Consider the following 16926-nt stretch of genomic DNA (forward strand, 5'->3'; position numbering starts at 1 on the left):
CATTATTTTTTCATTCAATCAGCTAATTGAGTGGAAAATGTTCTCACCCTCAGAATACAATGATCAGTGTTGCCGATAATAGCTGTCAGCACTGATCATTCAGGAAAAACCTAACAGGCTGGATCAACTTAGCCTGACCATACATGGATTGAAATTCAGCCAGTCCCTGCTGAACTGGTTGAATCATGATCCACATATGGCCGCCCTTACTCTCTTCATCTTCATTATGTGGAAGGGTGGGGGGTTTAGTACTTTACACAAGGAAGATAGAATTGTTTGTGCTTTCAGTTCAGCATTCAGAAGGTGACAAGGACACTACATTCCTAGTAAGATTAACAGGTGTTTTTCTCTACTTGCTAAATATATTCTTAGCCTAAAAATAAAAAACGAATGCAGCCACCACATCAAAGAAGTGCTAGGTTACACTATTACTCCTCTGTTGTCTCTCCACATGTGACCAATCGGGATCGGGTCTCCTAGCCGTACTCCAGGCTTACCATAACTACTGTTGTGTACTTATGTGAGGATTGTAAGGCTGTTAGTCTAACAGCTGTGAGGTGAGCGGCTAAGAATCACAGGAGGTGTTTGCACACTGAAGTTACCCATTCCTCAACACCTGGCTTGGGGACCACTATCTAGACTAGAGACTCTTTCTAGTATTTCACTCTCATCTCATTTATATTACTTTTTTGCACGCGTGTGCTCTATATGCCAATTCTGTTTGGCTCGTATATATTTATTTATTTATTTATATATTTATTCATTTGTAAAGTTTTACACATATTGTCACCGTGTTTTATTTTATTTTTGATTTGATGTTATTTGTTTTACGTATTTTATTACATTTTTTGAAGATTCGATGCATCTAGAGCACCCATTGTTCACAATAGCAGGCTCACTTTATTATAGACTTTTTTGAGTTTTATGTACCTAGTGTGTTCAACAGTAACACTGCCCCCCCTTTAGCTTTTGTCACACAGCGCAGACACCATCATTTTACAACATTTGACACTTTTTTATGCCTGGGATAGATCACCAAAGACATGCTGGTAGGTAAATTGGATCTTGTCCAAATTGGCCCAGTATATATATGTATCTGTGTGTATGACTGTGTGTCCCAAGCGTGTCATGATCCTACGGGGTAAAATGACCGCACCAGCCAAGCAGACTCTGGCTGGAAAAAGCGCCCAGAGGCGATTCAGTTCGCATGAGTTGCGCTATACAAGTCATTCATTCATTCAGGTGTCTGCAGCAGTGCCCCCCCCCCCTACTTTGGTTTACTGACAGCGCGGGAGTTCTCTTTTACCACTAAACCCGTGCTTTGCCCATGCAGTTACCTCAGCAACCAATCATAACTGCACGTTTCTCTTTATTATCTTGCACTGAAAAATGAGCTGTTGAATACAGTTGGCCATTGTGGGAACTGTTTCTCCTTACATTTTGTTAGCGCAGATCCATTATAGTTCCATGCCATCCAATGTCACTATTTAAAAATGTCGCCTTCTTTAAAAATGCAGTATGTGGACAGATGTGCTGAAGGTCTCAGCTGCCAGGGCTGATCTGTGCATGCAAGGGGGGCTCCTGCACATGCGCAGACACTTTGAAATACAGGACCTCATACCTGTGTCATTTTGGCGCATGCCTGGAAAAACCCTCACAAGTGTGCAGATGTGCCGCAGGTCTCCAGCAGGGCCCGAAGCCCAGTGGCACATCTATGAATGCTCAGAATCTGGCACGGTCATTGTCACCTAGGTAAGACAGAAGGAAGTGTTGCGCTGCAGCACAAAAAGTGTCAGAAATGCAAAAAAAAAAACACCTTTTGTTAATTGACCCCTATCTTTGATGATGATTATTACCTTATATGTCAATGGCTGTACCTTTCATTGGTTCTGTTTCTTATATAAGCTAATCGTAACTTTTATAATGACTCTTTTTTATATTGATCTGTACCACTATCTATTTTTTCAATAAAAGTTTGTAAACAAAACAAAAAAAAAAAAAAAAAAAAAACACCTTTTGTAAATTTAATTGTGGAAGAGGGGAGGGGGAGGAGCCAGATGCAAATAAGTATCTTTATTGGGTAAAGGTCTACTTTAAAAAGTAAAAAAAAGCACATATTTTCTGTTACCTACCAGTGCCAGAGAAAAAACAGGATTTGTGCATTTTTCCCACAAAAAGCTCTAGACCAATAATAGCATAAATAATTATAACAAATAAGACCAAGAGAGCAATGTGCAGCAGAGGAACCATGGCTTTTATTATGGAGTTCAGGACAACTTGTAAACCTAGAAAAATAAATAGAAGAGAGAAAGGCCATCATTTATGAAAAGATGCTGGATTATGCCTTGACTATAAAAATACATAATGCAATAGAATTACTAAGACATATATAATGCAGCATGGATATCATATAGTAACAGTTTTATGGTCACTGGCTGAATAATTATTAGGGCTGCTGGGAAACCGACACTTTGAAAATGTGTTGAAAATTCCTGCAAGGACAAAACAGAGATTATAGTAGAAAAAGAAAATTAGATTGCTCACTAAAATGCTGCAACTAAAGCACAATATTCTGGATTTATAAGATGGGGGAAGACTAATTGGAAAAAAAAACTTTGATGCTGGGAGCGATCAATGTTAAACATAAAACCAGACAATAGAAGAAAAGGAGATGAGACAACAATAATGAGACACTAAATATAAGCTTAAAGCTTAAAAAAAGTTAAAAATTCTAATTGACAAATGGCATAAAAAAAAAAAACATAAAATGTATTTCTATATGCAAACACTCTAAATGCCTGAAAGTGATTCTGAAGGTACAAGTTTTTTTTTTTTTTTTACCTTAATGCATTGTATGCATTAAAGGATAAGTTAACTTTTTTAGAAGGTAAAAAAATGCATTTATACTGCTGGCATTGGTTGATCGCACAGCGGATGCAGCATTAGGAACAAGTTACATGTTCCACTCTAAAAATGGGTGTTCCCAAATGTGAACTTATACTTGAAGGCAGGGGTCTCCAAACTGCGGCCCGAGGGCCAGATGTGGCACTTTGCCAGCCTTAATCCGGCCCTTGGGGCACAATTCCTTCCACTGATATGAGGCACTATTCCTCCCACTGACACCAACACTGGGGCACTATATCTTCCACGGATACCAATGATGGGATACTATTCCTCCTACTATTAGGGGGAATACTCCTCCTCCATTTGAGCACCAACCCTGGGCTCCTGACATTTTCTGCCCCTTTTGGCCACAATCCGGCCTTCCTAAAGTCTGAAGGACAATAAAGTGGTCCTTTGTATGAAAAGTTTGGAGACCCCTGCTTTAAGGTAAAGAACCTGCCCCCCCCCCCCCCCCCTCGTCTCCCTTATACATACCTGAGCTCGATCTTAATCCAGCGATGTGCGCGAGAGCAGCGGCTGTCCGGGATCTCTCTCTGTCCTCATTGGACTGAGAGGTAGTGAAAGCTATTGGCCCCCGTTGCTGTCAATCACAACCACGGAGGAGGGGGCATGGGTGGGGCCGAGCCATACTCTGTGTATCAGTGCACAGCCAGCCAGTACAGGAGCATGCATGCATGAATGCCCCCATAGCAAGCAGCTTGCTATGGGGGACACTTGGCAGGGGGAAAATCCAGGAGCGCCAACATGGAAACCAAGAAGAGGGGGATATAGGCAAGAGCAGTTGCTCCAGAGCTTAGTAAATGAGCAGAAGCTCTCCTGACTTCCATCATCCAATCATGTGCAAGCAAAAATGCTGTTTTTTTTTATTTCCTTGCACGTGATTGAGTACTCTTTGTAAAGTGAAGCTTTACCTTATTTACTAAGCTCTGGAGCAACTGCACAGTCTATTTATTTATCTTTAGGCCCCTTTCACACTGAGGAGTTTTTCAGGCGGTACAGCGATAAAAATAGCGCTGCTATACGGCCTGAAAAACTTTGAGGCCCCGTAAACACGTCCGAGAAACTCGACGGGCAAAACACATAGTTTTGCTCGTCGAGTTCCATGTGAAGCCGCCGAGGATCTCGGCGAGCCAAGTTTCCCCATTGACTAACGAGGAAATAGAGAACATGTTCTCTATTTGGCTCGACGAGTTCCTCGTCGGTTTCCTCGGCAAAAAGTGTACACACGACCGGTTTCCTCGGCAGAATACGGCTCCCATCGAGTTTCTGGCTGAATTCTGCCTAGAAACTCGGTCGTGTGTACGGGGCCCAACACTGAGGCGATGCACTGGCAGGAGAGAAAAAAATCTCCTGCAAGCAGCATCTTTGGAGTGGTGAGAGGAGCGTTCTGTATACCGCTCCTTCCCATTTAAAACAATGGAAAACCGCGGAAATACCGCCCGCAATGCGCCTCCGCAGAGGCACATTGCGGGCGATATTAACCCTTTATCGGCCGCTGGCGGGGGTTAATACCGCACCGCTAGCGGCCGAATCCCGCTGCAATTCCGACGGTATATCGCCGCTATTTTTAGCGGCGCTATACCGCCACCGCGCCTCCCGCCCCAGTGTGAAAGGGGCCTTAGTAAATCAAGCCCCTGTGTGTCAGATGTGGGTAAAAACCCCAAAACATAATATTATTATTATTATTATGTAACATAACCTAGTCTGTCCTAAATTAAAAAGCTGCAACACCCACGTTTGTATAATTTTAATCTATCATTGAATTTCATTCGATTATTCTACAATTATATTGGTTTCAATAATGTGTATTAATATGGATAAATAATCCAGGCCAGTATCTACCCTTTTCAACTTACCACTTTCATTCTTCCTTTTTAAATTTAGTAATACTGGGCCAGATTCACAGAGGAAATACGCCGGAGTATCTACTGATACTCCGGCATATTTTCAAATTTGCCGCGTCGTATCTTTATTTGTAATTCACAAAAAAGAGACGACGGGTTTTGGCTAAGATCCGACAGGCGTACGGCTTCGTACGCCTTCGGATCCTAGGTGTAATTTTCCGGTGGCCGCTGGGTGGAGTTTGCGTTGTTTTCCTGCGTCGGGTATGCAAATTAGCTGATTGCGGCGATCCACGAAGATACGCGCGTTCGGTGCAATCTCTTACGTCGTCGCTAGTCGGTTTTTCCCGTCGCAAAGTTAGGCCTGCTTTTTCATGGCTTATCTTTAGAACAGCCATGTTAAAGTATGGCCGTCGTTCCCGCGCCGAATTTCAAATTTATTTATTTTTTGCGTAAGATGTCCGGGAATAAGAAACGACGTAACGCACGTCGCCGTTCAAACAATACGTCGGGGCGCCATAATTTCGCGCAAAGCACGTCGGGAAATTTCCTAACGGAGCATGCGCAGAATGTTCAGCGCGGGAACGCGCCTAATTTAAATGGTATACGCCCCATTTGAATTAGGCGGGCTTGCGCTGGACGGCTTTACGTTACACCGCCGTAAGTTTACACGCAAGTGCTTGGTGAATCAGGCACTTACGCTGAAAACTTGCGCCGGTGTAACGTAAAGGGGATACGTTACGCCGCCGCAGATAACTGTGAATCTGGCCCACTAATTGTTTCAGGTAAATTCATCTCAAAGAAGGTTTATACAGATTTACAGCTAGATAGTCAGCAATTGATAACCTGCAAGCTCTGGAATGTCCTGCTAACATATTAAGACATGTTCTTCCTCAGCAGCTACAAAGACTGCAGTTGCTTATACATGCTGAACAGACTTACTGGGTACTCCAGACACTAATCGGAGGGGACGTAATACACGAAAAGCTCTCAGAGCTTTCACATCAAAACCTCCGGATTTCCCAGTTGCCTGGCCTGCTCCTTCGGTTTCTTTGGTTCCAAAGTTGAGTTGTTCCAAAGCTACACTAAACAATCTAGAGCAGACAAAAGAAATGGTAAGTAGAGGCAGAATTTAAGCATAAGATGAACACAACCTAGACAAGCAAACACAAGAGGACCCACCTAACCTTCATTTCCACTTTATATATAGAAAAGAGGCCTGAAATACTTACCTGCCTTGGAGGAACCGATGTAGGATCCTAAGGCAGTTGATCACAAGATCACTGTTGCAATATGAACTTTCTCTTCAGCAGAGAACGTGTACCCAAGTGTTGAGGCATTTAGTCATGTGGTTGGCCTTCGTGATTTGTCAGTGAAGTTCTGACATAAGTAAAAATGTCAGAGGCTCCCTAAAGTGGTTGTAAACCTCTAAAATAAAAAATTAACAGAGCACATTGCTCAATTGTGTATTTGCCTCAATCCAAAGCAACTAGTGTGATCTCTTTCTCTTCCCTCTACCCTCAAGCTATCTGCATTAATCACTTTTACAAGGTTACTCCAACACCACAGAATCTTGGGAGACCCCCCACCAACACACAGAATGTGATTGGCAGCCTCAGCTGTGCATGTTTCCCTGTGCAGAGGTGGGCATGTCCTTTCCCTCCACTCAGGTCTCAGATTACACTCACCTCCCTGCTCTATGCAGTGTAAAATGTCAGATGCCCGCCCCCTGCGTGCTGGAGATGAGACCATTAGATATTTTTTTTTATAATAATGTAAGCATCAAAACAATTAAGAGAGCTTTGTAAAACCAAAATTGAACACTTTCACTACTGTTATTAATAGTGAATTAATTTTAGGATATACTCCTTCTTAAAGTGGTTGTAAAGTCACATGTCTTTGCAGAGCCCTGCTGCCCTGTCATGTGACCTTACTCTGCATACCTTCCCAAGTAAGCGAGTACAGTGGGAGGGGCTGAGATTTACCTCTGATGAATGCAAGATGGCAGAGGGAGGTTATGTGTCCGCAAAACTGCAGTGATTAGTATTAATTAATTGCCAGTATAGGTATTTTCTTAGTACTCAAGGCATTAGCCTGTAGCAAGGAAATAGAAGTACACAGACAGGGGAGGAGAGGGGTGGGGAGGAGATCAGCTCTCATACAGACTATGGAAGAGACAGGGAGAGAGGGAGCAGGAGTAGTGGGGATGCAGAGATGCTGAGGAGATAGCTGAATGACAGAGACACATAAACTGACCACGCTATCAGAGAAAAGCAGCCATGATAAATGTAGTCAGTTTACAGAAGGGAAGACAGGAACAGCCACGTGGCTGATCATGCCTGTTCCTGTCTTCCCCTCTGTAAACTGACTACGTTTATCACGGCTGCTTTTCTCTGATTGTCTCTGGACAGCCGCACTCTGAACAAATTGTAGCCTTTATTAAAAGAAGGACAGCACTACAAGTCACAGCAAAGTAAAATAAAACCCAACTGCTGATGCGTTTCGCACTGAAACTAGTGCTTGTTCAGAGTGCGGCTGTCCAGAGACAATTTGTGTTCCTGCTTTGCCAAATGCATTGCCTGCACCTGAGTTGTCTGCATTGGTGGATGTTCGTTTGGGTTCCCACCTGGAGCGGCTATTCCCTTATCCCTTGCTTTTCTCTGATAGCATGGTCAGAACATAGACTGTAGAACATAGAAAGGGACAATTGACATAGCAAAAGCACTGTGCTATATCTCGTGCCTTAACCACTTCAATACCCGCCCATTGTCATTTGACGTCCACAGATGGGATCTCCCATCCTGGGTGGACGTCAAATGACGTCCTGGGCTTTGCGGGTGAATATCTGAATGATGCCTGCAGCCAGAGGCATCATCCAGATATTCTTTTGTTCTGCCGGCGATTCTGCGCAGCATAAGAACGATCATAGCGGCGGTTCCACCGCTTGATCGTTCTTACAGGCGGCGGGAGGGGACATCCCCCCCCTCCCGCCATCCGGTGCTTCTCCGGGCTCTCCCGTGCCTTCGGGGGCCCGGAGAAAGAATCGTCCGGCGCTCGCAGGAAGCATAGAGATGACTGGTGACCAGATGGTCACCAGTCATCTCTATGACCGTCGGAGGACCCGGGCGCGATGTGATGACGTCACGCCCGGGTCCCCGTAAGTAAACAAAGCCGCGATTGCGGCTAGTAAGCAACAGTATTCATGAGATCAGTGAATTTTTTTTCACCGATCTCATGGTTTCCAGCCTGGGGGAGAGATGCAGGGTCTTATTGACCCCGCATCTCTCCATAAAGAGGACCTGTCACACACATTCCTATTACAAGGGATGTTTACATTCCTTGTAATAGGAATAAAAGTAAAAAAAAAAAAAAAAAAAAAATTAGAAAAGAAGTGTAAAAAAGAAAACAATAAGTTAAAAAATAAATAAAAGAATAAAAAAAAAAAAATTAAAACGCCCCTGTCCCCGGTAGCTCGCGCGCAGTAGCGAACGCACACGTAAGTCCCGCCGACATATGTGAACGCCGTTTAAACCACATATGTGAGGTATCGCCGCGTGCGTTAGAGTGCCGGCAACAAATCTAGAACTAGATCTCCTCTGTAAATCTAAACTGGTAACCTGTAAAAAAAAATTAAAGCGTTGCCTATGGAGATTTTTAAGTACCGAAGTTTGGCGCCATTCCATGAGTATGCGCAATTTTAAAGCGTGACATGTTGGGTATCTATTTACTCGGTGTAACATAATCTTTCACATTATACCAAAAAATTGGGCTAACTTTACTGTTTTGTTATTTTTTTAATTCATGAAACAATTTTTTTCCAAAAAAAGGGCGTTTGAAAAATTATTGCGCGAATACCGTGCAAGATAAAATGTTGCAATGACCGTCGTTTTATTCCCTAGGGTGTCTGCTAAAAAAACATATATAATAATTTGGGGGTTCTGCGTAATTTTCTAGCAAAAGAATAATGATTTTTACATGTAGGAGAGAAGTGCCAGAATAGGCCCGGTAATGAGGTGTGTATAAAAGCCCGGTATTGAAGTGGTTAAAGGGACAGGAGCATTTTTTTTTTTTTTTTTTTAGGGTTACAGCCACTTTAAGTGTAGCTCTTCTACTGGTTATTATTTGTATTTGAAATATCACTCTTTGTATTTCTATACCTTTTCTCAATAGACAAGGTACCTGTTACATTCTGAGCCCAAGTGGAATAATGGGTATATATATGTTCTGATATGCTTAGTTCTGTAAACTTGTTGGTTACTGACATTGGATTACTTTATGTCATTTGTACCTTTGGTTTTATTTACAAAATGTAATACAAATTTACTGTTTAAAAAAATAATGAAGCAAGCATCGTATGGTAAGGTAATATATTTTACTTTTGAATTTATTATTATTATTATTATTATTATTCTATTTAAAAATCTTGAATTGTCTTGTGTTACATTGACTGTATATAGCAATCACTCAAATTACCATGACATCTGAACAAACCTAAATGACACTACATTTAAACTGACTGTATAATGCAAACCCTGCATGAACTCTAAGGCCTCGTACACACGACAGAGTTTCTCGGCAGAATTCGGCGAGAAACTCGGTCAGAGCCGGATTCTGCCGAGAAACTCTGTCGTGTGTACACTTTCGGCCCGATGGAGCCGCCGAGGAACTCGTCGAGAAAATAGAGAACATGTTCTCTATTTTCTCGTTGTTCTATGGGAGCTCTCGGCCCGCCGAGCTCCTCGGCGGCTTCAGGGCTGAACTCGACGAGGAACTCGATGTGTTTGTCTCGTCGAGTTCCTCGGTCGTGTGTACGAAGCCTTAGGACTGTATGTGCTGAGTGAATTTCCTCTTAAATCTCTTGTATGTTAAGCCTTCTATCACACCGAACGCAGCTTTGAATTTGTGCAACTTCCCTTGAAGCCCACTTTGAAGTCACACCTGAACTTGAAAAAAGTAGTGCAAGAACCACTTTCAAAATCGGTGCGACAGTTACCGTATTTATCGGCGTATATCGCGCACTATTTTCCCCTTAAAATAAGGGGAAAATCGTGGGTGCGCGATATACGCCGATAGCCGCTTCCCGCGCTCAGTTTGAAATCCTGCGCCGACATATACCGAGTGCAGTACACTCGGGTACATTCGGCTAGGCTCGGCTTCGCTCGTGCTCACGCATAAACGGCACAGAGCGTGAGCGAAGCCGAGCCTTGCCGAATGTACCCGAGTGTACTGCACTCGGTATATGTCGGCGGAGGCGTTCGAACTGAGCGCGGGGACTCGACTTGAGGCACGCGCTGGAGAAGCCGGGAGGACACCATCGAGGCCGCAGACGGACGCCGGACCGGACGATGGACGCTGGGAAGACACCAAAACTGTAAGTAATAAAATCATATAACATTTTTTTTTACAGGAATTTCGGGGGCAACTTTAGGGGTGCGTGGTATACGCGGGAGCGCGTTATACCGCGATAAATACGGTATGTGAAACTTGTCAACGCTGGAAGCTGCTTCAATCTTTACCCGTCTTGCTTACGGGCGCGCACGGGAGCCACCATTCACGACACAGGGCTCTGAAGGAATGGCACGGGCGGCCGTTCCTTTAGAGGCATGCGCCAGTGATGTGACTGGCTGCACGTACTGTAAATATCTCCTTATTGGTGTACAGTTAGTTCGAGTGCAGTTTGCGATTCTTGCATTTCTATTGGGTACAAATGGAGAAGGTGGTGCAGCCGGCCTTACGCCCGGCCTGCCTTTTTCTGCTCTAATGCATGCATGAGATTAGACCAGGGGGTCTAAACCTGGCGGCCCTCCAGCTGTTGCAAAACTACAAGTCCCATCATGCCTGTTTGTGGGAGTCATGCTTCTAACTGTCAGCCTTGCAATGCCTCATGAGACTTGTAGTTTCGCAACAGCTGGAGGGCCGCCAGTTTGAGACCCCTGGGCTAGGCACTGAAGACTGAACGGGGCAGCATTTCATTCTTGGACCCAGGAAGCACAATGTCTTGGGCCGGCCCTATCTATAAATAAGCCTGATTATAGGCTTACCTATAGGTAAAGTTTAGTGATGGAAGTTTACTTCCATTTTAATATAAAGTACATTTTTGTTTCATTCTGAATTATACTTTAAATGTTGAATTGAAAACAATCATGGTCACAAAATACATACAAAACAGTTTCCCTAATAAAGATGATAAAGCGCAATTAAGAATACTTACCCTACAATTACTATAACAAAATCCAGCAAGTTCCACCCATTCCGTACATATGCACTGGGATGCATGACTAGTCCATATGCTATAATTTTCAAAAAGGTTTCAATTGTAAAAATGATGAGAAAGGCATACTCTACTTTTTCCTGAAAAAAAAGAGAAAGAAAAGAAAATGTTTTTTAAATGAGAACTATGCATATTTTCATCAATGTATCTGTTAGCATAACTTTTTATTTTACATCAAACATTTTTATTTTTTTTTCATATTTATAATAATGGCTGTCTCCATTCTCACCTATCAGCTGCTGCAGCATCCAAACATTCCTGTCCAAATTTTGGCCTAGCCAGACCCCTTTCACACTGGGGCACTTTTCAGGCGCTTTAGTGCTAAAAAAAAATGGCTGTAAAGCGCCTGAAAGAAGCCTCATCCTTTCAAACTAAGACCCCTTTCACACTGAAGCGTTTTTACAAAGTTTTAGCGTTAAAAATAGCGCTATTAAAACGCTCATAAAACACTCTCCATGCATCTCAATGGACCCTTTCCTGCAAGCAGCATCTTTGGAGCAGCATTTGGGCGCTGAAAAAAATGCTCCAAAAATGCCCCTCTCCATTGAAATGAATTGAAAGCGCTGTAAAAATGCCTTACCCTTTCACACTGAGGCACTGCAAAAATGCCCTAAAACTTTAGGGTCTTAGCAGTGCTTTACCAGCACATTGGGATTGCAGATGAGGCTTCGCTCCAATAACACTCGAAAAACGCCCCAGTGTCAAAGGGGCCTAAGGCGCTGCGCTTCTCGGTCGTGTGTACGAGGCTTAACGCTTCCTTCTTAGATCAAAGGGATAAACTTCTGTGTGTGTGTGTGTGTGTGTGTATAAAGAAAACATCTGGGCAGTCTGCCAAGTTTGTAACAATATGAAACATTGTAACTAACTTCCTTCTTAGAGCAAAGTCTGTGTGTAAATGCAGTAAGTTTAACCACTTAAAGTCCAAATCTTTTTCTGGCACTTGTTTCTTAAATTAAAGTCAATATTTTTTGCTAGAAAATTACTTGGAACCCCCAGAAATTATATATATTTTAATAGAGACCCTAAGGAATAAAATGGCAATGGCAATGGCATGAATGAAAGCCTGGCCACTGTTTCAATTGTTGACTTGGTTATATATTACTTAAACTTGCAAACTTGCATTTTTTCTGTGTTAATTAAACCCTCCTCATGTTCTATTCTGAAGCATGTGGCACTTATACGGCATGAATCCTGAGTAATACATATGCTGGAGAAAGAGCAGACATGGCTTCAAACCTGACAAACTAATCTGGATTAGGCTTTTCTCCCGAAACTTGTGAGAGATAGAAAATGAAAGTTAAAAGTAGGTCAGTGTTCTGATGCCGAAATAATGCGAGACAAAAACTATACTTTCCTCGACTAGTGCAGCCAGCAACAAGCATCTAATTAATTCTTATGCTGGTGAAATAAGACTTGCTGAGAAAGAAAGACATACATCCAAAAATAAATATCAATTTTATCACTTTCAGTCAGCCCATTCCATTAAGAGGGTCATGGTGGCAGGAGGACAGACCAGGCTTGGAAGAAGAAAATCAATCAATAGGAAGGTGATGTCTATTAAAAGCTAAGAAAAAACAAATACGATCCAATGGTTTGAAACCAACCATTCCTACTTACCTGAATTGTGATTAATTTGAGTGCTCCCTTTACCAGGTCATGAATTCTCACTCTAAAAGATTGCTAGATTTTCCAAGTCAAATGAGATATAGCATGTTCTGGGTCTACTTTCGGGCATTTTTCGGGTTGGAAATGTCTAGAAAAGTTTCAACAGGAGCTCCCTAAAAGGCCTTCATTTAAGATGTCGAAAATATTGTCGCATACACACGATGGGATTTTCCATCGGAAAAACCCTGGATTGTTTTTCCGTCGGATTTCTGCTCAAGCGTGGCTCGCATACACACGGACAAAAGTTCAGAGAACTTTTGTGTGACTGTCAAGAACACGGTAATGTACAACACTACGACGAGCTGAGAAAAAGAAGTTCAATGCTTCCGAGCATGCGTCGAATTGTTTCCGAGCACGCGTGGGAATTTTGAGCGTCAGAATAGCTACAGACGATTGGATTTTCCGATAGGAATTGTTTCCGTCGGAAAATTTGAGAACCAGCTCTCAATCTTTTGGTGGTGGAAATTCAGACAGCAAAAGTCCAATGGAGCATACACACGGTCGGAATTTCCCTTCAAAAGCTCACATTGGACTTTTGCTGTCGGAATTCCTGATCGTGTGTACGGGGCATCTGTCAACTGTTTCCTTTCAAAGGTACAGAAGGTTGGCGCCGTTTAGTACCTTGGTCTCTGTATATCTACACAGGAAGTTACATTTTGCAAGGGAATTTGCCCCAAAGCTTAGTGAATGTGGTGAAAGTGGTTGTAAAATCAGAATGATTTTTTATCTTAATGCACTCTAGGCATTAAGATAAAAAAAAAAAAAAACTTATGTGTGCAGCAGCCCCCTTAATAATTATGTGATCCCATTTTGATCCAGCAATATTGCAGAAGAGCCTCGACTGCCCGGGACTTTCGCTCCTATTTGCGGAGACAGCAGCGCGGCACCATTGGCACCTGCCTCTGTCAATCAAAGTCAATGAGCCCATGAGGAGAGAAAGGGGGTGGGGCCAAACCACAGCTCTGTGTCTGAATGGACATACAGAGCGGCGGCTCAGCTTGGGTGCCCCCATAGTAGGCTGTGTGCTCTGGGGGCACGCGGCAGGAGGGATGGGTCAGGGGCACCAGGGAGGGACACTGGAAGAGGAGGATCTGGTCTGCTCTGTGCAAGACCACTGCACAGAGCAGGTAAGTACAAAACGTTTGTTATTTCTAAATGAAAAACCAAGACTTTAGTATCACCTAAAGTATTCATTAAGTGCTGGGACAAATTAAAGTGCAACTTCCCTTGTAAAGTGAACAACGTTTTTGACTTTAGTAAATCAACCCCACAGCAGGGGCAGACTGACAACTCATGAGGGTCCCCGGGCAATAGAAGATCATGGGGCCCCCTGTGTCCCTGCCCACACTCAAGCCACACCTGCACAGGGAGACACTGGGGGGAGCACACAGGGGGACACTGTGGGGGGGGGGAGAGCACACAGTGGGACACTGTAAAGGGGAGAGCACACAGGGGGACCGATGCCTGTAATAATACCGCTAACGGCGTGCTGCTCCCCGCCAGCCCCTCCTCTCTTCTTGTCCATCCCAGGTGATGTCGCGTACAGTACAAGCACCTGCGGCAGACGGGAGGGAAGGAGGGGCTGGCAGGGAGCAGCGCGTCGTTAGCCATATTATTACAGCCGCTTCAAGTGGCCTCTCATGGGGCCCCTAATGGCCTCGGGCCCTCGTGTGGTGCCCGAGAGCCCGATGGGTCAGTCTGCCCCTGCCCCACAGACTTCAGTTTCTGAGCATTTAATACAGAATACATTTTTAAACTACAAAACTTTGAAAGCGAAACTCATCCTCCTCCTTTTTATATAGGTGGTGTAATTGTAAGAAGGAACCCATCCATTCCTGTTGTAATTAGTACCCATTTCAAATAACATATCTGTCTCATCAGTTACAAATTAAGAGTAATCTTTATAAAATCTCGTCTTGCCCACTCCATCAGTCATTTTTCCGAATTACAAACTTCAATGAAATGAAAAAAAAATAAAAAATTCAGAGCCAAGCAGAAGCCGCAGGCTGAAGCACATAGCAGAAGAAAATGTAAAGAATTAACAGCACAAAAAAAGAACAGGAAAGCTCCTACTGAGCAAATTGGAAGTGACACAGAAAGCGCTTTCATTATTAATAGGAGAAGAAAAGACAGTGTTTGCACTGAGAACCTACAACTGACATGAACATTATAAATTATATATGCTATACCCATTCATCTGGGGAATACTACGTATGTCTGGTACTGTAAGTTGTTAAATAATGCATGGCCACAATAGGCTATGCTAAGGATGTTTAACCTCCGCACAGGTCAACATATGAATACAATGAGAAAATACAAACGCAAAAACAAACAGTTACAAAACTAATATAAAATATTTTGCACATGCGCAATAATACATATAATAACAAAAGCGAAATACCCCATTCACTTGCCTTTTGTATTGTGTTTGTGATGTTTTCTAATTACTCATTCTAATTTAAAATGGCATTCCCCCATTTCAGCTGCCTTTGTGGCTCAAGAAAATTGTTTTGTATTCTGACAGCGTACTATACTACTGTGTATTCCATTAGCGGAAAACAGTTGCGCCTTCTATGCATCTGTTTACTTGTCTTCTACTTTGAAAACACATTAAAAAACCGAACTGAAAAAAAAAAAGCTAAATACCACTTTCAAAGTGTGATGGAGCACCCAAAAGATGTTTCAAATTATAATTAAATAAAATACGTAAAGGATTAAACACCTTAGATTTAGGAAATCATTCCAATAAAACACATTGAGGCCGCCATTTCTAATTCTAATTCTGCAATTACCTGGTCTTCATGCTGACTGGCTTCATTCATTTATTTGAAGTGGACCTTCAGTAATTTTTTCAACTTTCCATCTATTAAATCTTCTGCCCTTGTTATTTTAACTTTGGATAATAAAACATTTCATTTCTGCCAGTTAAGACCTTATACAGCCCACTTAAAGCGAAGTTCCAGCCTTTTACTGTTTATTAAAAGTCAGTAGCTACAAAAAGTGTAGCTGCTGACTTTTAATAAACAGACACTTACCTGCCCATAGTCCAGTGGCGCGGGTGCCCGGAGCTCCCTCTCCGGCCGGCTCCTCCATTCATAGTGTGGGCACCCGGCCGTGACAGCAATGAAACCTGTCACGTGTCCCAGGAGATTGCCTAAAGGGAGGGGCCGCCTAAGGCGAGAGAAGGAGTCGCCTAGGCGGTCCCTGGGTGGAAGTAGGAAGTCCCACTCCTACAGAAGCCCCCACTCCCCCCCAAAAAAATAAAATTACATGCCAAATGTGGCTTGTAAGGGGGCGAGGAGTGCTTAAAGCAGAAGTTCCACGATTAATAGTTGTCCTGTGGACAGATTCTCCCACCTGAGCTGTGGATCTCTGCAGCTCCTCCAGAGTTACCATTGGGCCTCTAGGCTGCTTCTCTGATTAACGCTCTCCTTGCCCGACCTGTCAGTTTAGGTGGGCGGCCATGTCTTGGTAGGTTTGCAGTTGTGCCATACTCTTTCCATTTTTGGAGGATGGATTGAACAGTGGATAGTTTTATGGCATTTTTATTATGAATATTTTTTTTACTAGTAATGGCAGCAATCTGGACGCATTCGGACACTTTTGACACTATTTTGCGACCAATTTAATTTATACAGCGATCAGTGCTATAAACATGCACTGATTACTGTGTAAATTACAATAGCAGGGAAGGGGTTAAACACTAGGGGCAATCAAGGGGTTAAGTGTGTCCTAGGCAGTGATTCTAACTGTGGGGGTGGGGTGGGCTACCAGTGACATGACAGAAATCACTGCTCCCGATGACAGTGGTCCCAGTGGCTGATTTTTTTTTTATGACTGTGGTTTCTAGCTACAAAGTTGACATTTTTTAGAATCATCCCAAGAAGCAGTATCATGGGAAAAAGGCACATCTATTTCTTTAAGCACAGAAAAAATCATGTCACCTTGTCACAGTAGCTTAGAAGAGAAAGGCGTTGAAGTCCCGTCATGAAATGAGTAATGGCCATAGTAATGTGGCTGGTCCCTGGACTCCAGCAACCAGTGCCCCAGCTTCGTCCTAAGAATCCACCTTGGCAGCTCATTCACCCCCTGTCGCTGGCTGATTGGCTCCTTTTACACAGGAAATGTTTACTCTTGCTACAGGCATGTCTCTAATCAAGGGCGTCCAAGGAAGCTGAATTAAACCAAACCAATTTTACAAATGGGTTTCTCTTGAGTGATGACATTAATATCTGTTATGTGCTC

At 43.1% G+C, this 16926-nt stretch overlaps 1 protein-coding gene across 1 annotated transcript in view; it reads right to left on the minus strand.

Moving 5' to 3' along the window:
* CACNA1D (calcium voltage-gated channel subunit alpha1 D) overlaps nucleotides 1-16926 on the minus strand; it is a 462312-nt gene that overhangs the window by 257849 nt on the left and 187537 nt on the right. Inside the window, exons 4-6 of the mRNA XM_040359270.1 lie at nucleotides 10957-11096; nucleotides 5688-5839; nucleotides 2133-2285 (exon numbers count right to left, since the gene is read on the minus strand). Of these exons, the coding sequence (XP_040215204.1) occupies nucleotides 2133-2285; nucleotides 5688-5839; nucleotides 10957-11096 (445 nt within the window). The remainder of the gene's footprint in view (nucleotides 1-2132; nucleotides 2286-5687; nucleotides 5840-10956; nucleotides 11097-16926) is intronic.

Source organism: Rana temporaria, chromosome 7 (genome assembly GCF_905171775.1).
Source record: "Rana temporaria chromosome 7, aRanTem1.1, whole genome shotgun sequence".
Lineage (NCBI taxonomy): Eukaryota > Metazoa > Chordata > Amphibia > Anura > Ranidae > Rana > Rana temporaria.